General features: G+C 30.2%; 1 protein-coding gene across 1 annotated transcript in view; it reads right to left on the bottom strand.

The window, feature by feature from the left end:
* The window catches only part of LOC129975711 (glutamate-gated chloride channel-like), a 525,971-nt gene that overhangs the window by 206,441 nt on the left and 292,951 nt on the right, over positions 1–26,579 (bottom strand). The window contains exon 4 of the mRNA XM_056088870.1: positions 16,722–16,824. Within this exon, the coding sequence (XP_055944845.1) occupies positions 16,722–16,795 (74 nt within the window). The 5' untranslated portion in view covers positions 16,796–16,824. The remainder of the gene's footprint in view (positions 1–16,721; positions 16,825–26,579) is intronic.

Raw genomic sequence — 26,579 nt, 5'->3', positions numbered from 1 at the left:
ATTTTTTTTTCCTAAAAATATTCACGGCTTTCCAAAACGTTACGCCATTTTTATAGTTGATGCAAAATAACTCTTTATATAGAAACTCATTTCATAGAATTCATAGAATGTGATAAGTCAGTATTCTTATATTAAAAGGGTATTTTAAACCAGACGTCTAAGAATTTCATATTTTAAATAAAAATAGTGTTCCAAAATTTTAACAGTTATCATACCATTAAAACACAACATCCACCTTTCTTACTGTTTAATTCCTAATTTTGCATTAAAAAATTCACGGCCTTCCAAATGGTTGTCCTATTTTTATGAGTTTTGCAAAGAAACTCTATATAAGAGAACTCGTTTTCAAAGCATCTGATAAACGTCTCTTCAATATTCCCACATTGAATATATATTTGAAACCAGACAAGTGTGAGCATTTCATATTTTGAATGACAAATACCATTCAAGAAATTGATTTTCACCGTTTCGCATTTTACCTAAATCGATACACTATCTTTCTGCTTTGCAAATTTATATAGAGACACCCAGTATTGGATTCTTCATGATATCAGCTAAGGAACATCCTCACCACAGAGGCGGCAGCACGAAAATGGAGTTTAATGGAAAAAAAAAAATGACCCGGTAAAATTCGCCGTCGGAGTTTGAGTGAAGCCAAAATAGCGGAAATTCTTTGAAAAGCAACATGTCTGGCTTCCTTTTTTAGTGCAGGAGAGGGAACTTATCAAAAGGAACGTGGCCCTTTTCAAAGCGCGGCTCAGCGCTGTTGCTGATCCTGGTCACAGCTGGTTGAATGGATCAGGGGGCGTATACAAATTGAAATCGTGTCAATCGTAATGGAATAAGCGTTTTAGAGTGTTACCCTCATGAAATAGTTTCTATAAATCAGAATGGTTCACAAATAAGTGCCCAATTCAAAGTTTTTTTTAATCTTTTTTTTATATAAATTGGAAATAATTGGCGTAAAATTTATCAGAGATTTGTCTAATTCTCGAGGAGTACATCTTGTAAGACTGGGTATGTTTATGCATGCTATATGTTTCTATGCTATACATTTATGTATGCTATGTGTTTGTATGCTATATGTTTCTATGCTATACATTTATGTATGCTATGTGTTTGTATGCTATATGTTTCTATGCTATACATTTATGTATGCTATGTGTTTGTATGCTATACATTTATGTATGCTGTGTGTTTGTTTGCTATATGTTTCAATGCTATATATTTATGTATGCTATATGTTTCTATGCTATACATTTATGTATGCTATGTGTTTGTATGCTATTCATTTATGTATGCTGTGTGTTTGTATGCTATATGTTTCTATGCTATACATTTATGTACGCTATGTGTTTGTATGCTATATGTTTCTATGCTATACATTTATGTATGCTATATGTTTGTTATGTATATTTACATCAAATTTGTAAACTTAAAATCAAATTTTAAGTGAAATATATTCAAAAGGAGTTTAGGTATATAAACGCAATAACTGCCAAACGGTAAAAGTAAGATAAATAATATTTGGTAATTAAGTTTTAGCATCTAAAGTATAGATCAGCATAAATGTTGAACAAAATCCGTCAAAGCATTGATAGTCTGTCAATCGTTATATTCGAATGCATATAAACACTGCAACGCAAAAATACAAGTATTTGATAAACGAAAGTTGATATGTGATTTTATTACTTAAAGTAACAAAATCACGTATTATATTTAACGGAAGATTATTGTAGTTTTGCATTACGTGTTATTTTAAAGCGTAGAAAACATAACTTTCAAATTCTTTATACAACTTTTAACTCTATGTGCTGCAATTAACAAAATGTTTATGTGTAGCATTCTGAAAATGAAAATATGAAGATTATCGGCATTCTCGGTTTTATTCAGAGTTCAAAATTTCATGGAAGGCGGTAGGGGTTAACACTTTTATTCAAGGGTATGCGAAAAAGCTTCGGAGAGATTACTTCCGTTGGTTAGAAATGTTGGAACCATTTATAATTTCTCGTGTTTACAATAGATTATTCAACAATAATAATAATCTTAAACCATTGTTTAAGATTATTATTATTTTTGAATACCTATGTATTTATAATCTCACAAACTAACTAAGCGGCTCAAAGTTAAGAGGTCCGTCCCAAAATAATTCAAATATTGCTTTAAAATGGTATGTTAATGTTAATGTGAGTGAACCAAACTCTACTTGATCGCCTTGAAGATACAGGCACGTGTCATTCCGGTGAGACGCATTTCCGACCCCCTCCTTTTCGGAGAAGGTTACCACCATTGATTTGAAATGGACCTTAATGGTCCTATGAAGTTTCTCATTAGTCTGGAAATTCTTCGAATTTTTCTTCTGTGGGAAGAAAATGAAGTAGAAAAAAATATAAAATATTTCAGGCGCGTGTCGTACCGGAAATACAGACAAGTGTCATACCGGTAATACAGGCACGTGTCAAACCAGTAGAACACAATTCCCCCCCCCCCCCCTTCTTTTCGGAGAATGTTACTGCCATTGATTTGAAATGGATCTTAATGATCCTTTGAAGCTACTCATTAGGCTGGAAATTCTTCGAATTTTTCTTCTGTGGGAAGAAAATGAAGTAGAAAAAAATATAAAATATTTCAGGCGCGTGTCGTACCGGAAATACAGACAAGTGTCATACCGGTAATACAGGCACGTGTCAAACCAGTAGAACACAATTCCCCCCCCCCCCTTCTTTTCGGAGAATGTTACTGCCATTGATTTGAAATGGATCTTAATGATCCTTTGAAGCTACTCATTAGGCTGGAAATTCTTCGAATTTTTCTTCTGTTGGAAGTATATGAAGTAGAAACAGCTGTAAAATATTTCAGGCACGTGTCTTACCGGAAATACAGGCATGTGTCGTACCCGTGGAGCACATTTCCGGTCTCCCTCTTTTCGGAGAATGTTATCACCATTGATTTGAAATGGACTTTAATGATCTTTGAAACTCCTCATTAGTCTGGAAATTCTTCGAATTTTTCTTCTGTTGGAAGAAGATGAAGTAAAAACAACTATAAAACATTTCGGACACGTGTCATTCCAGTTATACAGGCACGTGTCATACACGTGGAACACATTTCCGACCCCCTTCCCTTTTCGGAGAATGCTACGACCATTGATTTGAAATGGGCCTTAATGATCCTTTGAAGCTAATTGTTACTCTAGAAATTCTTCAAATTTTTCTTCTGTTGGAAGAATATGAAGTAGAAACAAATATAAAATATTTAAGGCACGTGTCATACCGGAAATACAGGCACGTGTCGTACCCGTGGAGCACAGTTCCGACCCTCCCCCCCTTTCGGAGAATCTTATCACTATTGATTTGAAATGGACCTAAATGATCCTTTAAAGCTACTCATTAGTCTGGTAATTCTTCTAATTTTACTTCTGTGGGTAGGATATGAAGTAGAAAATCGCATCTTGACATGCCTTGTTGCTTGCATATTATCTAGTATTCCAGAAATCACTATTGCGTTTCTTTTGAACGATTTATTAAGTTTCTGATTTCCCTATTCTGTTACGATAATCTTGTAACCGTGTCCCCCTTTACGGAGAATCCGGCTTCGAATCAAATGATTTCATTTTATTCTTAATTACAAAAAATATCTAAAATTTACATTATTTCTAAGTGCAGAAAATTGAAAACTGTTCCATATTTGATATAATTTTTCAATGAATTTGATTGTCGTTATATCTTTAATGGCAACAAACTATTTTCAATGAATAACAGTAATATAAGGAATTATGATTTCACGTCATCACACTATCCGTGTAAATTAAATGCACTTAGAAATACAGACATAATTTTTGAAACAAAAGAATATTTTCCCTATTAGCCTCTGTTCCACCCTTAATAATGCGTATTTTGTTCATTGCACTAAAAGCTTTACTTTTCTCTTCACAAATTTGCTGAATCAAATGGCTTTAATGCACTTTTCTATTAATGTCGCTGCATTCAATACAGAAAGCCATTAGTCTCCATTAGATTAGAGATGCTACTTAAACTGTCACTTTCCCAAAACCACACCTTAATACGATTTCTTTCTTTTGCATTTCAGGAAGAAGAAATCAGAAGAGTTTACAATTATGATATCTCAATCAGTTTTTATATTTAAAAAGTAGTTTTATTTATTAAAATGATACATTTTTACGATACATTTTTCAACTTTTAAAATTGGGTTGGCAAGCTAATTTAAGTTTTTGACAAAATCATTTATTTTTTTTCAATCGTTAGCACCAAAATGTTGTTTGACATTGACCAATTAAAAAAAGAGGCTTATAAAGTGTTTTTTAAAAATTTATTAATGGTTTTATATTTACGATTTTTGCTACCGTGAATCAAAAACTTTAAGAGATGCAGTTTATAAATTATAATAATGAAAGAGTAAAAGCCTTTTCTGGATCCATGACCCATAAGAAAATCAAATATGAAGGAAAAAGGTGATTTATTACCAAGAATTACGTAAAAATATGGTAATATTTTTTGTAATAAACATGAAGGTTAAGGCATTTATAATATCGGTGGACCAGATTTCTAACCCCCTTTCGAAGAGTGTTGTCATCACTGATGCGAGATGGGTCAAATATGGAAAATGCCTGAATCTTTGCAGAGATTAAATCGAATAACACTTGTATTTCATTTATGATTCTTTTATATAGCACATAAAAAAATATTTCTTATGCATTATTATTCTTAACGAATCTAAACAGTATTTGTCTATTTTTAAACTTTTACATTCTTCAGTTTATTGTTTTCTTCGTTTTTTTTTTCTTTTATCAACTAGGTAATTCAAAACTTCGTTGAGATTTGAAAATGTAATAATTTACGGAATAATATAGGCAGAGAGGTAAAAATTGACATATATGTTTGAAATGATATGGAGTTTTATTGTAAAAAAATGTGAAAAACTGGCAGAAGCGTAAGATTGTTTATCTAACGTGTTGTGGACCAACGAAGCCCATTAAACACTCTGAAGGTCTGTCAATATCCACAACCGAAGAATCTGGGCTACCAAAAATCCTAGAACTATCGTGGGAACTTCATTTCATGACGTTGATTGTGAGATTACCTAATTCGAATTTCTACCGCGGATGTCCGACCTCATCAAGGAAGCTAAAAGACACTATACGACGACAATTTCTCACCACACCTACATATTTTCTGCGCAGTGCTGCTCACGAAATTGTTCCTCGACTACAGATATTATTGGAGAAAGACGGTCGATATGTTGAGCATTTAGACCTGTCGATATGTTGAGCACATAGCCTTTGATAAAATCATTTGTTATGCTGATTATTGCTTTTGTTATCATATGAAGAGCTATTTATTGGCCTTTTTTTATGCTTTTTCAATTTTTTGTTTCAATAAAAATCTAAGTTATTTCAATCATATGTGTTATTTCTTACCTTTCTACCTACATTACTCCTTAAATTATTGAATTTTCAAATGTTAATGGACTTTTGGATCACAAGGTATTTAGTAGATGTGTCTGATTGTAAGCAACACAGATATAATCCTAATCCATCCTCTTTCCTACTTTAAGGTAAAATTTAATGAAGTAAGAAACTTGAATTTTATAAACAATTGTTTGCCATGTTTGGAAACATTCTAAAATCGCCATGTCACGCTTTTTCTAAGTACTTATTCTTGAATTAGTTATTTAAAGTATTATTCTTTTTTCTATTCCTATTCTTTTTTCACTCATGGAAGGATATAAAAGATTATTGATATTCCTGTCATATCAATAACAGGAATTTTCACATTGTATAAGTTTTGAATGTTATTACTGTCAGGAAAATGTCCTTTTAAGTATGAACATTTTTTAAGAGAAAAATCGCCAAAATTGCGGTTTACATTATTATATATATATATATATATATATAAAGTACGAGTTGTTATTTGAGTTTCACAAAGTTTGGCTTTATTGTTATGAAAAATCATCAGTTGGGAGTGTGGTAAATTTAATACAACGCGCTGGGTAATAGAAGAACGGAACTTTATTCCACGAGAAACACAGATCAAATACACGAAAGTATCAAAAACATAGTGAAGCACAAGAACGGGTTAAAATGTAACCAAAAGGCATTAGATATTTAAACAGCACCAATTGCAAAATGTAACAAAACAGGCAGAGAACAAATACCTAATTCCAAACTACACAGCTCACAGCTAGAGCACACAATTCCAGAGATAGATTCAATTTGAATGACGCGCATCTGCTTCTCGGTTTTAAACAGTTTACTGACAAGGCACTTACTTTTCAGAAAAAATTTAGATCTCAGTTCTTAAAAGAAATAGTCACAGCAATTCTTGTATATTCTAAAACCTTTAATTTTTACTTTATTTTTTCGACCATGGATGATTGACCTGGCGTCCATTTAGATGTTAAAGTATCTGTAAATCTCTTTTCCTTACTATAAGACTGATTTTGTAGAGAACAGATACAGTATAATATTACAGATACGTAACAATATCAGTAACGAAAAAGCATCAGTCGGCGTGATGAAGAAGAATTAGTGCTATTCTTAAATTCTTGTTTTAGTACATTGTTTTGCTTTTACGCAAGATGCTTCAAAGAACATTGGAAAATCAATTGCTCTTCATCCTAAACAATTTATTTGGTTTATAGTAACATATATTTGGTTAGGCAATGTCAATGCGGGTAAAAAAAATAAACCACTTAGAGTTGTTCATTTCCTAAAGCAAATAAATTTCCCTATGATATATTGAAACTAAGAATGTTGACCACATTTTAAGTCACTGGATGAATTACCGGTCGCTGTTCTTCCAAAAAAGAAAAAAAAAAAAAAAAAAAATGAAATCTACTATCGCAAATTTCAAGCTATCATGTGAGAACATGATTGTTTTTTTTAATTAATTTAAATCATTATTTGTCTTAATTAATTTAAGTCATTAACCAGTTTAAACCGGTTTGAAACAATCACGATTCTTCTCTAACGGTCTGATAACTTTTTTAAACTTTCATTTTCAATTATTCTAGCTGGCAAACAAAGTTTTCAAAACTCGACCGATTTTGGGATGAAATAACAGCTATGACGTCATAGTTCTACGTCAACCTTTTAAAAATGCATCTGCTGTCAAAAAAGCATGCGTAATGATAAAGCAATACTGGTAAAAGCAGTGCAACCTTTTAAAAACGCATGTGCTTTTAAAGAAGCATACATAATAATAATTATGCAATACTAGTAAAAGCAGGTAAAAAAAAATAGATGCGATTAAAAGATGATGATGAAAATTGTCATTTATGCTTTATTCATTGCCTACGTGATTTCGAGCTTCAATATTCATTGCCTACGCAATTTCGAGCTTCAAAATCCCCTAACAAAAACAACGTAATTTTCTCACATGATAAAAAAAACTCACGAACAATTTATCTGAAGTTTAGAGATGTCATATTACTTTATTAACTCTTACTTCTTTGCTTCAAAGTTCAAATCATACTGGAACTTGGAATCATTATGTCAAGTCTCTAGCTCAAATTTCTTCTAAGCTTTTACATGGAATCAACATTATATATATATATTGTCATTCATCGCTCTTCTTCAAATTGAACATAAACACATAATCTGAAATTTCTAAGTTTAATAGTTTTCAAGTTCTTATATTTCATTACTAAATTTAGTTCTACCCCCTCAATCAAGACTATTATATGACTACTGCTAATAATTTGGAACGAAGGATTGTAATATAATCTGTCAAGTTTGTATCTCAAACGGGTTTGGAATTGCTCTATCGACGCCCGGCTTAACCTCTTTTGTGGGGGTGTAATCCTTCAGATCTATATTTAATCCGTCTGAGTATTCAGGAATACCAGCGCCAAATTTGGGTTCGGAATTTTCAGGTTTACGGTGCCTGAAAATATGTGAAATAATTTAAGCTGATAAAAATAGAGTTAAAAGTAGCTAAATTTGGTAATAAATGCTTATAAATCAGCTGTAAAGAACATTAAAAGCTTCCGACAATAGAGATATAAAAATAAGTAAAATATACTTCAAATTTATTGCATCTGATGAAACAAAATCTTTAAAAAATCGCTTTCTGCTAGATATTTGATAAATTTAAATATATTTCAGTTTGAAGAAAAAATCAAGGAATCAAATTAATTCTAATGCATATTTGTTTCTTCAATAGATCAAATATCATATTTTTCTCTCATCTGTATATAATTCACTGCGTTTGAGAATTTCATGTTTGCTAAGGATTTTTGATCTAATAAATTACTTATGATTAAATTTTTAACATATCACATGGTTTAAAACATATAATCACACAAGTCTTATAATTAACCTTTCATGCTTTGCTCATGCTCAGTTATTGAAACATCAATATCAGTTGGCTTATGTTTCGAGCAATACAATTTGGATTCAATAATTTATTGAAATTTGGATTGAATAACAATGTTTGAATGTAAATTTTTCTTTTAAAATAAGCTATTCAAAATTTCAACTCCACTGCTGACTGCTTTAATAATAATAATTTTTAAAAATGGAAAAATGGACTTGAATAAGTTTTTGCTGATAATTGGTTTATTCAGTCGTTAATTTGAATGCATTACATAAAAACACTTATGATTATTTATTTAAAACTAGCTGCTTTCAGGACAATAAAGTAGTTTATTGTTGCAAATAAGGCAAGGGAAAAAAATATATATATATTTAAAAAAAATTCCCAAAATTCAGAAAAAAATTTGCTTGATTGCTAAATTGTTATCAATAGAAAGAAAACGTTTTACATTTTTAAAGGGTCTAAAAATTTTTTTGTAATAACTTTTTGTAGTTCCGGATTATTGCTTAAAAATGTAAAAATACAATTTTTTGATTAATTAAAAATCTGGTTAAAATTTCAAAAAAGAATTGCTGAGCGTTGCACATTTCCATGCTAACACACAGACACACGCACACGCACACATGGACTCAAACACACGTACGCGCACATGTACATACACACGCACGCACGCACACACACACACGAATGTAGATTTTGTTAGTATCTTTAGGTCAATTGTTTTAACCTGTAGAAACCCAACGTGCAGATGTAAGTAGACATATTCATTATAGGGAAAATTAATTATTAATAGAGAAAAATTATTGTTATTAATAGAGAAATTATTAATAGAGAATTATTAACAAAAAAATTATTAATAGAGAAATATATTATTAATATTATTAATTATAGTATTATTATTAATAGAGATTATTTATTATTAATAGAGAAAATTATTCTTAATAGAAACATTATTAATAGAGAATTATTTTATTAATAGAGAAAATTATTATTAATAGAAACATTATTAATAGAGAATTATTTTATTAATAGAGAAAATTATTATTAATAGAAACATTATTAATAGAGAATTATTTTATTAATAGAGAAATTATTATTAATAGAAACATTATTAATAGAGAATTATTTTATTAATAGAGAAAATTATTATTAATAGAAACATTATTAATAGAGAAATATTTTATTAATAGAAACATTATTAATAGAGAAATATTTTATTAATAGAGAAATTATTATTAATAGATTATTAATAGAGAAAATATTTATTATTATTATTAATAGAGAAAAATATTTGAAATTGATCTTTTAAATGCTTAATTAACATATTGAAAGTTGAAATGCAATTTTTAAAATACTTCAGAGCGTTTTCACTTAAATATATAATCACACATAAAAAAAAAAAAGAAAGTATTTAGAATTATCATAAGTGTATGAAATGTTATTGCAATACTCTCTCCTTCCCCTTTAAAAAAATCTTTGCTTCACGCCCGCTTCGGAATGCAACGAGTGGTTAAGAGAAGCACTACAATAAAAGATAATATATCATTATTCTTCTGGTATCTAACGGCTGGAATAACAGTCTCTTTCTTTTTACTGAGGACTTCCCCCTTCCAGCCCCCATCAAAGCGACACAATGGATTGGAAGCCTGGAGGTGAAAGATGGATCGCCTTAAAAGTATTGAGCTTCCAAAATAGAAACGACATAAAAGAAACCCCTCAGGTATTTTCCAGATAATCGAAAATTTTATAACACATGCGAAAGGCAACCTTTTGTGAAAGATATTGCAGTCCACTTTGCCGAACGATACATAAATTCGTAATAGGCCCTATTTCTGAAGACGCCGCCTACAATGCTTTTCTTTATGATGGAAGTAACTCGCTAAACGGGATGTCGATGCATCTTGCAGTTTATAACAAATAAACAAAATGTCTTTTGTTTCAAACATTTCTTCTCCACCCCCCACCCTCCACTTTTTTTTTAAGAGGCACATCCGAATGGGAAAAACGGCATCAGACAGGATAGTCATGTTCTGAAAGAGTGAAAGAGAAAAGAGGGGTGGGGGGTTAGAAACAATAGAGTGGGAGTATTTATTCGAACTGACTGGTTTCCACGGTAACGGCACGTGCACGTTTCGAACAATGGATAACGCGTCTAGAGCGGGCAGTCTTTCTTTTCTCCTGGATTTCATTTTTCATCGAGAATATTCGAGGTGCCGCCACAAGCCAGGTTTGGGTACGACAGATGAATTCATAATCATTTTCAAAAGTAAGTTTATTTTCGGTGTTTCCTGCAAGGGTTAGGGGTCGCTAAGGATATAAATCAGTCTTCTTCAAGCAGCGTTGGCTAGTAAATTGTAAACTGTTTTGAATATATTGACATCGCGTATTCTCTAAATCATTCTTGAAACTACAGGGCTGATTCCTGATGAATTCTCGTCATAATAACTTTGGCGAAATGAAAGTTGATTGATTTGTTGGCACGATATCCCTCCTAATAATTACTCGAGGGATATTGGGCATATGATGGCAACAAAAGGCAATGGGCATGATTTTTCCTGGGAATAATTAGTATCTATCAGCTTTTCTTTAACAATTTTGAATAAGTCCAGATTGATTGATTTGTTATTTCAATATTCTTTTTAAAAATTTCTCAAGAATTGCTGGGTATATTCTGAGTCATAATCAAGATGTAACTAAAGATAAATTTTGTCTTCCTCTTTCCTGGAACTAATTAGTTACTTTAAACTCTCTTTTTTTTTTACAGCTTTACTTAAGTCCAATTTTGTTGATTTGTTTTCACATATCCTTCTTAATAACAATTTTCCCTATAACTGATTAGAGTCTTTCAACTTTGCTTTAGCAATTTTGAGTATGTCCAGATTGATTAATTTGTTATTTCATATTCTTTTTAAGAATTTTTCGATGACGTTTCGGCATATTTTGAGTCATTTTCAAAAATTAACAAACTTTGTCTTAATCTTTCCTGGAATTAATCAGTTGCTTTGACTTGTTTTGACACCTTTATTTAAGTCCAATTTGGTTGATTTGTTGTCACCATATCCAACTTAATAATTATTTGAGGATTGTTGAATATATTTTATACCATGGTTAAATAGCAACAAAAAGCAAAGGGCACAATTTATTCTGGATATAATGAGTATTTTTCAACTTTGGTTCAACAACTTTGAATAAGTCCAGATTGATTGATTTGTTATTTCCATATTCTTTTTCAAAATTTCCCGAATACTGTTGGGTACATTTTGAGTCATAATTTGGAAGTAACAAAGGACACACTTCGTCTTAATCTTTCTTGGAATTAATCATTTCCCTTGAACTTTGTTTTACCACTTTTACTTAACTCCAATTTGGTTGATTTGTTTTGATCATATCCTTCTTAATAATAATTTTCCCTCTAACTGATTAATGTCTTTCAACTTTGCTTTAACAACTTTGAATAAGTCCAGATTGATTGATTTGTTATTTCAATATTTTTTTCAAAATTTCACGAGGACTGTCGAGTATATTTTGAATCATAATCAGAAAGAAACAAAACATAAACTTTCTCTTAATTTTTACTGAACTAATCAGTTGATTTGAACTTTGTTTTGATACCTTTACTTAACTCCAATTTGGTTGATATTATGTCACCATATTCTTCTTAATAATTACTCGATGGCTGTTGGGTACATTTTACACCATGGACGCAAAAGGCACAATTTTTCGTAGAACTAATTAGTGCCTTTCAGTTTTGCTTTAACAACTTTGAATAAGTCCATATTGATTGATTTGTTATTTCAATATTCTTTTTAAGATTTTCTCGAGGACTTTTGGGCATATTTTGTGTTATAATCAGGAAGGAAGCAAAAACATTTTCCTAAGAACTAATTTGACACTTTGCAAGTGGAATCATGCCGCAACAAAATAAATTTCAGATTGATTTAATTGTTAGCTGAATGTTTTACATTAAATTTATTGATGGACTGTTAGATATTTTTTGAGCCATAGTTTGGTAGCAAGAAAGGTGAAATGTTGATCCAGAATTTTCTGATTCCATTGGAATTCCGCTACAATTCCGTTTGAATATAAATACGTTATGCATGATCGAAAAAATCATGCTTTGTAATCTTTCTTATTTGTATATAGGTTTGGATACAGCAAAGGAGCATCTGACTGCACAACATCTCAACATTCGGTATAGTTACAGGTAAAATAGGTCTTTCACAGTTATAAATAATAATATTCTCCACTTGTTAGCTATATGATAAAGGATCTCGTTTCCCATTGGCACAAAATATCCAATAATATATTCGAGATATCTTCACGATATGTATACTGTACGGTATTCAAAATATGAACATTATGGGTATCAAATATTTTGTTCTATTGCAGTGCGAATATTTCCTTAGTACCCCAGCAGTAGTATGGGGTCAGTGGTCAGTTTATATAAAGACCAATTGATCAAAGACAAAGATAGGGCGCTTCCGTAATAGATAAGCGAGTAGGAAAGAGAATCATTATGTCATTGAAAGGTTTCATTCTTTAGAAATTAAAACTGTGAACCGAATTTCTTTTATTTATTCTTTTATTTTTCGAATTTATTCTTTTATTTTCCATTTAGATTATTGCATTTATATTTATAAAAAGTACCGGTCGTCAGACGAACCATCTCTCTGATAAATTTGGTTCAAAATTCCATGTGGATCTAAGCTAAATCCGTGCACCAAATTTTATCTATAGTTCTTTGATTTATATAGTTGTCATATTCACTTGTACTTGTAAGACAGACAGATTTTCTGTCAATGGAATTTGCCCAAAATTTAATAGAAGCCTTCATATTTAGTGGAAAGACCATAAACTGTATTTTATCCATCGAAATGAAAGAGTTTTTGATTTATCATGTTCATAGACAAAACAGACAGAAACCTACTTCCAAAAATGTATTTTTTGGATTCAATGGGGCATGAAATGTGGAGATACGTGAAAATCTGGACTTCACATTTTTGACGAATATAATAGCTTCTCTTGTTTTATATACTTCGTTATACAAAACAATTTATTTTACAATTTATTTATTTAACAATTTATTTATTTCTGTATACTTCGTTACACAAAACAGTAAAAATTAATATTAATATTAATTTGATTTGAACTAAAAATATTCCAACAAATAATAAATTTTAAAAATGACAATACATTTACGTTATTTTAAAATGTTAATAATTTTTTCAAAAAAAATAACATTGCTTTAAATCTCAAAAGACTTAGTTATACTGCAGCTTATTATAGACTTAACTATACTATATATCCAGCATATAACTACACTGCAGATAAATTATATTTTCAAATGATTTTGCTATTTATTTATCTTTAAAACATAAAGTAATGGATGACATTTCTCAAGGTTAATTATGTTTCTTAGTTATTAAAAAGAATTTTTTCAGATAATGAAAAGGCTTAAGCAATACATATTTGAAACAAAAGCTATGTTTTTCTCCTCATTAAATAATCGTTCTTTTGGGAGCTAATTAGAATAATTAGAAATTGTGGAATAAACAAATATTTAGTTTACAAAGGATTAACTAATGGAAAATAAAATCTTCAAATGTTTCAAAAGAAAAAGAATGAAATAACTCTTCAGAGAATCAGATTAAAACAATTAATTAGAATTTCTAAACTTATTTTTAAGCTCCCTAGAGATATTCCAGAGATTTTCAACTGCATTAAAAAGAAATACGGTAAAAGAAGTTTTCTTTTTAAATTTTAAAATAATTTTAACTGTTATTTTTATGTTAAAGAATAAAAATCTTTTAAAAATTCCTCGCAAATGAATCTTTGAGCATTTTATCTGCAAAGAAAATTCAGGCAATTAAATATGAAAAAGGATTTATTTTTATTTTTACAGAATCTTGTAAACATTCAAATATGCATCTTCTTCTTTGTTTCAAGTTTTATTATCTTAAATAGGGTCGTTGTTTATTAATTTTAAACTATATTGTAATTCTAATTAATTGCAAATTAGATACATATTTATATTTTATTTTCTTAAACAAACATAATTAGACAATTTAAACTAAAATTTTTAGGGTTAAAAAAAGTTTTTTTTAACTGGAACGATAACAAGGATTTTGTTTACAAAATTGAGTATAAATTGACACAACGAATACAGGAAAATTTTAATTTTATGCGTTGTATGCAAAATTTTAATTTTATGCATTTGGAAGCAGATAAATTTCAGGTAAATAAAAAAGAATATATAATATAAATTCTACCTATTTATTTTAAGGGGGTCCGGGGCACATTTTGAAAAAATTTTTATTAATTAATTTAAAATTTTGAAATTTTTTGTACTGATCAACCATCTTATTAATAAGCAAAATCACAACACAAAAGTTTTCAAAATTCTTTTTTAAACTTAAAATTTAAATTTTTTTTAAAAAAAGTGACGTTGTTTTAAATCGATATAACTCAAAATATTTTTGATCAATTTTCAAAATTTTTTCATTAAATCAAACACAAATATATATTCTTTCATTTTGATTCAGCAATTTAAAAAATATTAATTTAAAAAAAAAAATTTAAAAAATTTGAATGAAAATTTTGAAAAAATCTTGTGTCCTTTTTTTTAAAAATTCATATCTTGAAAAGTAAAAAACTTTTTTTAATTTGCTGAATCAAAATTAAGGCAAACAGTTTGAAAAGTATGTGTTTCAAATTTCAGACCTCTATCTTTATATGATCTGGACTTATATCAATTTGATCACAACAAATAATGAAAAAACGCAACATGGTTAAAAATGCGTTTAAAGTTTAAAAATAAAATTTATAGGAATTAAAACTATTTAAATACATTTAAAAGCTTCCAGATGCATAAGATACGCCTCCCTTCCTCACAAGTGTTTATTTTAATTTAATTTTGCATTTATAATTAAGAAAACCAACTTTAGAGCAGAAAATTAAAAAGCACGTTGTCTCATGAAATGTAAACACAGAGGTTCTAATAAACACCGAATCTCTTCGTTTCACTTCATTATTGAAGGAGTTGAGTTGCATACAAACTAAATCTAGGATTTAAAATAAATTCTTTAAAAATTTATTTAAAAAAAATCAAAAATTAAGCTAAAACAGTGCCGGGAAATGTATGTTTACATTTAAAGAGATGAAGTTGCCATGGCAACGCCTTTTTGACAGTTGGAATTTCAAAGCAGTGGTCAACAAAAATTATGATATCTCTCGTTCTAATTAAGACAGAAACGTGATTTAAATGTTATTTTAAGCAGAAAAGCATGCAGAATTTTTTCAGCTAAAAAAAAATTCGAAAATTTGACGATTTTTGTGTCCCAGACCCCCTTAAAATTCTTTATGGAAAGAAATGGATGAAGGGGGGATATCTTGGATCATTTTAATCGTATGCTGATGCAGGTTAATTATCAATTGAAAAAATCAACAATAAACACACTTTTGCACATTCACTGCTCATTATACTCTCTTTATCTCAAAAATTTTTGAAATTTTAATTGGATTAGAAGTTTACGTAAGAACAGAAAATCAATTTATTAATGTGAATTTATTTCAAATTTTTATTATCAGTTACTGCACAATGCACTGGAGGGATAAAGATTTAATTTCCTGATTCTTCCATATTCTAACTTTCAAACACTGTAATTGTAATTTTTTTTTTTTTGAGTCCTCGTATAAATTGCTCTAATATTAAACCAAACACTTCCGCATAAGTTTCTATAAACGGACAAAAATGACTTGATTAAGTATTTAATGAAACAATGAAAACGATTTAAATTTTTGGGACAAAAATGTTGTTGTCTACTATTTTTAAAAATAAGTCAAAAGAATATTGCTGATCAGTTTTCAACATTAAGGCAATTTTCTCAACAAGGAAGTTGATATCTTTAAAAAGACCATTTCTTATTCTTTCAAATGCTTTAAAATCAGTTTTTTTCAATAGATTTAAGGAAAATGTCAAATTTTCGATTAATTATTAATTAATTAAATTTCTAATTACAATTTCAAACATTTCCTAGGTGCACATTTCCAAGAACTCAGTGTTTCTGCGTTAAATTCGTTACTTCTGGATCCAACAGTCTGGCGCACGCACGCACGCACGCACACACACACACACACACACACACACGCACGCACATTTGTCTTTATTATTAAAAGGTATTATTTCTGAGTCAGTGACATGATATACTTATTTCGAATTCATGAAATAAAACATGTACTACAAATTAATTAAATGCCTGATTTTTATCTTCATAAAATTTCAGAAAAGTTCTGTCGATTTCTAATAATTTTAGATGTATTATAATAGTCCTTATAACATTTTTATTTCTGGCAGGCTGAGATAAATATGAAATATATGACACTTACCCTGGTCTCTGTGCCCCAAGGACAGCGATCACAGAGACAAGGACGAATAGCCTGGCAATCAATCGGTGAGTCATGATTCAGTGTTGGATAGATCATTCAAAATCTGCAAAGAAAGCGCATAACATTAATCGCAATTTATAATTTAAAAAAAACTATAATTGTCATATATATAAAAATATATATCTGATGTTCTATTTAATATGTTTAATTTACTTTATCACAGAAGTATTTTTAAGTGTCAAAAAGGGATGATTTGTTTGAAATTACATATGACTTTGCATTGAATTTCATGTTTTTGTTTCTCAGACATCTTTGTAACTGCCGACAATTTTGAATCTGTATACGAATTGAACAAATTTTCCGTTTAGTTTGTTCCTGTTGGCGATAGCGAGGACCGAACTAGCAATCTTTGGGTTCGTAGCCGAGTAACAGGATCATTAGACAAAACTAAAAATTCATGTCTTGTAGCTGCTATCTGGCTTATAAAGCTTCACCACATTGTCTCTTGCATTTTGTAGTTAATTGATTGTCAATAAGAAATTAATATAGAAGTATCCGAAATGCAAATTTGTATTTTGGATGTTTTTGTTCGATTGATTGAAACAAAAATTTGACATAAAACTACAATGTAACAGTAATTTTGTAGTTAATAAATTCCTAACATGAAGTTAATGCAGAAATATCCACAAAACAAATTTGCATTTTGGATGCTTTTTTTGCCCGACTGATTGAAGCCAACACTTAACTAAAATATAGTATTTGCATTTTGTAGCTAATTAATTCCTAACATGAAATTAAACAGAAGTATCCGAAAAGCCAATTTGCATTTTGGATGTTTTTTGCCCGACTGATTGAAACCAAAATTTGATTTATATCTACAATTGTAATCACATAATCATATACCAAATTTCATTTTTGAAACACTCGTTGCTTTATTGAGCTCTTAAGTTTACATGTATGCGAAAATAGTCACCGATTGATATTGAACCTTTTGGCGTAATTTCTTCAAAATTTGATGAAAATCTACATTTTAGAAATTAAACCTTGTGAATTAATTTTTATCAAATGAATTCTTAATGTTTTGTACATTTCATGTTCACCTGTATTCGAGTAATCGAATTAACATCCCATGAATGAAATTCTTTTAAAATTCAATATAAATCTAGCTATATGGTTAAAATTGATTAGCCAAATTTCATTCGTCCAGCACATGCATACATGCACACTGTTATATTCATATACAAACATAATACTAGAAAGTGTTTTAAGAACTCCTTTAAGTTTGAAATGTAAAAAATCATCCAAATCTCAAATTCGATTTTTTTTTTTCAATTACAAAATTTTTCTTTGTGCACATCACATGCGAAAAAGTAATATTCATTGCAATATGCTGACACTTTTTTTATACTAATTTTTTTCTTAAATGTGGTTAACAAACATGCATATACGATAAAGCTGCGATGTTTTGAAAAAAATATAAAATTGAAAATGAAATTTAATTAATTTATTTATTGATTGAGAAAGAACGAGACGGATGAAAAATAAGATTATCTTTAATAAATAAATTGAAAACAGACGAAAAATATTTAACTTATAGAAATATTAAAACATAAATATTTTGTCTTATTTTACGAAAATAAAATAGAAGATTCTAGAAAGAAATGTATTTTTTTAAATTTTATTTAATTACATTGATTTTTCCTTTTAAGATAAAAAAAATCTAAAATTATATATAAAAAATTAATTAGAATATTTATTATTATATTATTTAAATAAAAACTAATTTTATTATTCGACAAAAAATAAAAATTTTTTAGACACGTCTTTTTATACAATAATTGCATTTTAATTTAGAACGAAGAAGAATTTATCCTAAGTGTTGTTTATTTGGGGTGCTGCATTCAGCTGTTATGCTTTTCAAATATTTCAATATTTGCATTTCATTAATAACATATGATAAACAGTCCTGTTATTCAAACATTTATAAATATTGAACATTCAAAAACAAATTTAAATTTGTGATAACTTTTATTATTTTTACAAAAGTTTGTTTTTTTATTTCTTCCTTAATTTTCATTACTTTATCATTTATGAAACATAAAAAAAAAAAAGGAAGCAAATTTGTCAGAAAATACGAGGTCGAGATTTTGATGAATTTTCATGTTTCAGATTACGGTTTTCACACAGGTCTCATTTAACTCTTTAAAGGGCCCTTTTTTTCTAGTCATATTATGTTAAAATATTTTTAGGCTTGAAATTAGAATAAGAAAAGGGGTTCATTTAGCTTATTAGATAAATTTAATTTGATTCATTAATTAATTTGGTTAATTAATAATTAAGTATCAAATCAAGACACATCATTTTGTGTGAGATAAAGAACTAAATCAGCTAAGTTTCTGTTTTTCGAAAAAAAATTTGTCAGAACTTATGCCAACCTACATAAATTCCTACAAAGATTGATAAATTTGGTGGGAAGCATACTTCCCACGGCCTTAGAAAAGGTTAATTTAAGAGTTTTAATAATTCTTATATTTTACTCACATTTATTTCTTTAATTTACACTGCATTATTAAGATAATTAATATAATGCATAGAATATGAGCTAGTTTTTGATTAAAAAAAACTAAATAAGTATAATTTTATTATTCAGCTTTCAACTCGGTTAATTAAGGTTAAATTTTCAATCTGAAGCTAAAGGAAGATTGGTCCATTTAATATTGCATTATTGGGAATCAATGCATTTCTTTAAAGCCTATAAGAAATTTCTTGCAACGGCATTAAGAATTTCTCTCTATGTGAGTATAGTAAATGCGCTGTATAACTCTTGTGACAACCAAGTGTACTCACAAGTTAGATAGCATAATTGGTAACATTTATAATTCGGAGGACTATGTACAATTTTTGCTTTAACTAAATTATTTTACTTTTTCTCTGGCTTTTGATTATATAAATGTTTTACAGAAGAAAAGGAAATTGCAGAATTGTATTTATTTTGATTTTATAAAAAGCATTTTCCGGAGAGAATATGATTAAAATGTATATTTATAATTAATAATTAAAATATAATTAAATTGATATAATAGTTAATAAAAATTTGTAATTTAATCGATTAGTTAAACTTCAGAATGATTACAACTCTCTCAGGTTGGATTTGAAAAGCAAATCTTAGAATATTTTTCCTTAGATTGTAGGCAAAAATAATTTTGTTAAGATGATTAGTAAAACGTTGGCACTTAATCATTCATTAATCCATTAACAGTTTCTAATCAACTTTTTCAACATTTTAAGAATTTTTTGACGATGATTTCAGATATTGCGAATTTGTAATTCTGATTCAATTTGTAGTAAATCTTTTGGTCAGAAAGATAGTTTTGCAAATATAGAATGTTTGTTGAATGGATGTCGTATACGTTATCCCCCGGTATTGGCAAGAAACACTTGATGACGAATTTGGCAGCTTCAGAAACAGAAAAACGAAGAATTCAGAATATTCTAGAATCTTAGTTATAGCTTTATTAAGACTCGGCTTCCAGTATTTGTTTTAGAACATTTGATATCCTTATATCAAATGGATATCCTTATATCCATTTGATATCCACACACACACACACACACACACACACACACACACACACACACACACACACACACACACACACACACACACACACACACACACACACACACACACACTTCATTTTACAAGTATAAATTCAGGAATTTTACTTGCACATGATGTTCATTAAGATTTCATATCCTTCCCTTATTTCTGTATAAAAGATTTGTTTCAAGATTTTGGTCTTCAGAATTAGATTTAGGGTTAAAAATACATTTTCCCTTTTTAGAATTAAATTTGGCGCCTTTTCTTAAGCCTTTTTTACACGCTTATTATTTCAAAATTTTTGTTTTCAATATACTTACCAAAGCAATTTTAGCATGATATTATGAAGAACGTTAAAATAGAAATTTCGTACGATTTCGTTTGAAAACAATGAAAAAAAAATTAATCTGAACAAAAAAGCCTTTCAAGCTATTCGATAATATATTGTTTGAGTTCCACACCCATTTTGATACATTCTTCCCTTTTTAATGATAGTATTAAAAGTTTTCTCTAAAAAAATTAGAAATTACTTTCTTGCTTTTAGTTTTCATTTTATTCTTTACATATTTTCAGAATGATATTATAAAAAAATATTTAGAAAAAAATCTTAGTTGTAAGAATGATCAACAGTTTAAATGTAGAACCGATTTTTTAAACAATGATGATATCACAAAATATTTGTCAGAATTATGTTGTTTGATCTGTCTTATGATATATTTTACCTTTTTAATGCAAATATTAAAGATTGTTCTATAAAAACAAAATTTTTGTAATTACTCTCTAGCTTTTAGTTTTTAATGTATTCATTACACGACTTTAACATGGTGCTATAAAAAAATTCCGATGTAAAAATTTAATCCTCTATGACAATAACGATTAGCAGTTTAAATATTGAGCAAATATTTTGGAATAAAGAAAAAGAAATTGAAGCAATTCAAAATTTATTGATTGATCAACAAATGCTTCTTCGCACAAAATTTTAACCTATGAAAAAAGGGAATTTTAATCATAGTAAAAATTGGAATCTGTTGAGTTCTCCGAATAATTAAATTTATTTACTTTGACTATTTACTATTTATTTGTTCATATATATTAACAAAATACATTTTGAAATAAATAAATTTGCAGAAAAATGTTTTCAAATATATATATTTTCATCAGTTTTACAATAACGCTTTTCTTGTGAAACTTAAACACTCTTATTGTTTCTCATTTTTATCGAAATAAAAAAAGGAAAACTAGGAATATAAATTGATGAAAAATCTGATAATCTTTATTCTATTTGTGTTCATAAATTATTAATTTATGAAAATTAAATTATCGTTTGCATTTAAGTAAAATTAAATCTGTAGAGCAAAAAAAGACTGACTGCGTGTTGAATTTTCCTCGCACTTTTTCTTTTTCTCTTCTCCAGTACTTCAGGATTTCAAGGTAAAATTGATTTTGAGAATTAGAAAGAACTTATGCTTTTACAATGAGAAATAAAATAAGAGTAAGTGAAACACAAAACTGTTACGATTATTACCAAGAATTGATAGCTTGAAAATTGTTCGACTTTTGCTTTTTAATTTAAATGTAATCATGATACAATATTTGTGAATTTTTATCGAATATTTGATGAATTTCATAAAATTGAAAACTGTTTATCGATACCCACTTGAACATGACTACACCAAACAGAAAGAGCGATCTAAGATATATAAACTAATTAAAAAATACAGGACTATCTAAAAACAATTGCTCCAATTACAGTTACCTATAATTTGCCTATAAATAAGTACAGGAAAATTCAGCGGTATTTTATCTCCGAAATTTTCTGCAATATTCTTTTATAATTGTACAAGGGAGTTTCACCTCCTGTTCGTTTTCGCTCACCACCCTCAATGTTGTCTGACACTACACGCGATATTCGTCATATGAACATGTGACTAACAGGTGTTACAGAAAGCAATTAATTATTATGTATACAAATTTAAGTATCATTTTATACTCCTGTCAATTTTTTCTCAATCTTAAATATGGTTCATGCAATAATAACTTTTTATAATCCTTTCGGGATGGGAGGCCTCTATCCTAGAAGCAGGCACAGGACGGAGCGCACGTGAAAGGAATCATCCCACAGGACGGGGGTTTGGCATAGCCAAGCCTAACTTTGAAAAAAAAAATCACAAAATATAAAATTTAAGTCCCAATGCCGCCATTTTTTCTACCTTTTTAGATTATTCGTTAATTCATAATATGAGCACATTTTTCGTCTGACAAATTACGTTTTTTTTACCATAATAAACCGAAACCAGGGCTTTCCGTAATGAAAAGAAAAATGCGCGAAATGTATCTAAAAGCTACGCAAAATATAATAGAACTGACGGTAAAACCTGAAATGACTACAATAACACAGTAATAGCAAAAAAAAAAAAAAGCGAATGATTTATCAAGTGTTAAATACCCAACTCTGTTTATTTATATTACTCTTAATCGTCTGAACTTATAAAAAAATTACCAATTGCAGAAATAGGAGAAAAAAAACTAGTTTCTCCAAAATATTAAAATAATTTTTTTAAAAAATTTTTTTTGCAATGTTACAGTATTTAGTAGTTGCACGCCCATTCCTAAGAAAAAGGCTTTAGGCGAAAGATTCCAAAACAGATATTTTAACAAAGACTTTTGTACAACTTCTGGCAACAGAAATAGAAACCTGGGCTTTTGTTTCGCCTCATCTTTTCTCCAGTATTTCCTCCTTTATATAACTAAGAAGAATTTACAACTGGTTGATCCTGACTCCAGTTTCGCTTCGCCTCTTCCACTGAATCACAACATTGTCACCTCTTGCACAAGAGCCAAGAACAACATAAAAAAGGGTCCGAAAACCTCCGACTTTGATCGTCACCATTATTTATTCACGAGAAGCCAGAACAGCAGTAAAAAGCTTTGATAGACCTCGTAAAAAAGGAGAAAAAAGAAGCAACTTCAAAGCGATTTTGGTCTGAATCAATTGCCCGCTGTCTCTAAAGCTGTTTTTCTATTTCGAATTCTTTTTTTATTTTATTCTTTTAGTCGTTTTCCTACACGCTTTCTCTTTTTCCCATGCTTGATGTATTTTCTTTTTATTCCGTTTTTTTTTACTTATTTTGTTGGAGTGGCAAAAATTCTATGGCCTATAAATATTGTTCCCTGAAATTCCTTTGCTGCTAGTGTTACTTTAAAAGTATCTAACGCTAAGTGTATTTCGGTACTGGATTTTTATAAAAGGAGAGTTTTGTATTTGGATAATAAAAACACTTTACTTGCTGTAAAGATAAATCTATTGGAATTTTTTGAAATATATGTGGGACAATATATCCAAAATCCAAATTAGAAATCTTGTGCCGTTCCTGCAAGTCAACGAAAAATTCATCTCCCCAGATTCAAGCCCTGAATAAATTTTTGTCTCGTATCTCAGTCAAGCCCATTACCAAGAAATATTACCTTAGTAAACTTAATTTTTTTTCTTCTTAATGAATATTTCCACGTATATTCTTTCAATGGGCAAGGAATCCCAGAGATTCTGAGTTCGGGGATGTGGTGGATAGCTTATAAGCCAGTTAACAACTAGGCTGCACGAGCAATTGCTTTAGTATCGTGGTCATGTTACTTGAATTGCGAACCACAAGGTCCCAGGCTCTGTCCTCGCTCATTCCAATTCGCCCCATTGGTGACCTCGGACGATGAACCTTCAACCTTCGTACAGCTGTTGTGGCGCCATCTCCCGAAAGCAAACCAAAGTCGCATGATTCACTTGACGAAGCAACACAAAAGTCGTCAGACTCACTTGACGCAGCAACAGCATTAGCAACCACTCACCCACACACGCTCGCCATAACGCTTGGCGCTACTCAAATGGGTACAGGCGCATTAGAATCAACAGCTAATACATCACCACTCAACAGCCATATCGTTCGACTCACTGGAGGGAGAGTCTGTGATGAATAGCTGATAAGCCAGTTAACAACTACGCTGCACGAGCAATTGCTTTTGTATCGTGGTCCTGTTACTGGACTGCGAACCACAAGGTCCTTCCTCGCTCATACCAATTCGCTACAGGGATATACTGTGGCGAAAGAAAGAAACATATGTGGCAAGTTCTTTCCACCAGCCTATATGTTAACTTGTCATAATCAGTGCCGCAGGTATAAATTGCAAGCTGGACAAATCTTTAACTCTACAAATATTCACATGTGTAAATTGTTTGTATTTCTTGTGATACATTAATATCTATTCCATTCTAGTACAGTGTCCTTTTAAGTATCTGTTCATTGCCAGTACCCGATGTTTTAGTGTGCCTGCCTTTTATCACTGTACTGGAAAGGAGTTGTGGCGAATTGTGATGTGCGAGGATAGAACCTGGGACCTTGTGGTTCGCAGCCCAGTAACATGACTACGATACAAAAGCAATTGCTCGGGTAGCGTAACTGTTAACTGGCTTATAAGCTATTCACTACAACAAAATAACTAATTTCTAACGATATGTATGTAGTTCACAAAAGTATGAAAGCAAGTATTCTGCATCGTTAAAAGATAATGCTATAAAGACGCAGGTTGGGTAGACAACGAATAGGGCTATAATATCTCGTAACCTCCTGATCGTTTACATTAACTTCGTTGTAGTGCTCAAAGAGGTCAGTTTTCATTTCTTCTTCCTCCGATGGCGAGGTAACGCAATATTTGCGCAGTGTAGACAGTGGATTAGACTATCCTGTGCAGAAACTGAAACTTCCTAATCGCTTCTATTAATGTTGTAGGACACATAAAAATCATTTTTCCTTTCTTCTTCCTCCGACGGTGAAGTAATACAATACTTGCACTGGATAGACAGTAGATGAATCTATCATGCGCGGAAATTGCAACCTCCTGATCGCTTGCATTAGCACTGTAGGATATGAAGAGGCATGTTTTCATTTCTTCTTTCGCTGATGATGAGGTAATGCAATACTTGCACTGGATAGACAGTAGATGAATCTATCATGCGCGGAAATTGCAACCTCCTGATCGCTTGCATTAGCGCTGCAGGATATGAAGAGGCAAGGTTTCATTTCTTCTTTCGCTGATGGTGAGGTAATGCAATACTTGCACTGGATAGACAGTGAATGAGACTATCATGTGCGGAAATTGCAACCTCCTGATCGCTGGCATTAATGCTGTAAGATATGAAGAGGCAAGTTTTTATTTCTTCTTTCGCTTCTTTCGCTAATACAATAGTTGCGCAGCCATTTTCCTGAACCTTGAATATTGCTAAGCAATGCAAGAGAAGTTACGATAAACCATTCAGAACAGGATGGATGAGATATTCAATGGTAATGTGGTGCTCGTCTACATTAACGCTCACCCCTAATATAACATTGGAAATTCTACAAAAACATTCAGAACATTCTCTGCCGGCGTCCTGGCATGGGGGTAGCTCGTCTTCCCCGTGATCTGGGCGTTTGGGCATGTTTGTTCTATGTGTGAATGAGCCCTACTGTAAAACGGGTTGTACAAGCGAATGGGTGATGCGTCGGTGGCAAAGTCGTACTCTTGGCCCTAGTTGGCGCTACTATAAAGAAAAGAAATGCTCCCCCACAGGCTTAAAATCACTGCCTTCGTAACAGCGGGCTTGTCCATGGCAAGTGCCATAAGAAACAACAACAACAGAACATTCTCTGGTAGCTTACTTGACCATCTACCTTATAGACCATTTTGTTCCTGGCGAATTCTATCTTACATTTGCAGAAATTTTTGTCTTCTGATCGCTTTCCTACAGAAGAAGGTCTGTAGACGACTGTGACAAGCGTTTTTCGTTTCCAGGACGCAGGATACTAAACTACAAAAATACACCACACTATATGATAGTTTTACAATTTCGGTAGTTATAATGTTGAGGGTAGCTGAAATATTGCTGTATCTTGTACAATAAATCTTTCTGGGTAATTATGTTTTGTTTATTGCTGCAGGCCGTGGGAAATTTAACTTCTGGGTGATTCTTGGGAAAAAAAGATATCTTCATTTCTCATGCACGGTAATGGTAAATGGATGATTTCATCGATATGATTCATACAGTATCACCATTTCTTAAGAGAATGGAAACACTCTTTGTATTATTTCCCAAGAAAAATTCCTCTCATCTTGCAAATCATAGTATTCATTCAGTTATAAAAATAAAACTATATTCTTGTTTCTTGTAACTCATCTACATATGTTATAAGGAATATTTAAACTTGATAAGAAATGAAACTTTACTTGTT

This window comes from Argiope bruennichi, chromosome 7 (assembly GCF_947563725.1).
Source record: "Argiope bruennichi chromosome 7, qqArgBrue1.1, whole genome shotgun sequence".
NCBI classification, from domain to species: domain Eukaryota; kingdom Metazoa; phylum Arthropoda; class Arachnida; order Araneae; family Araneidae; genus Argiope; species Argiope bruennichi.
The sequence above is the reverse complement of the archived record's forward strand: the minus strand, read 5'-3'. Positions and strand labels throughout refer to the sequence as shown.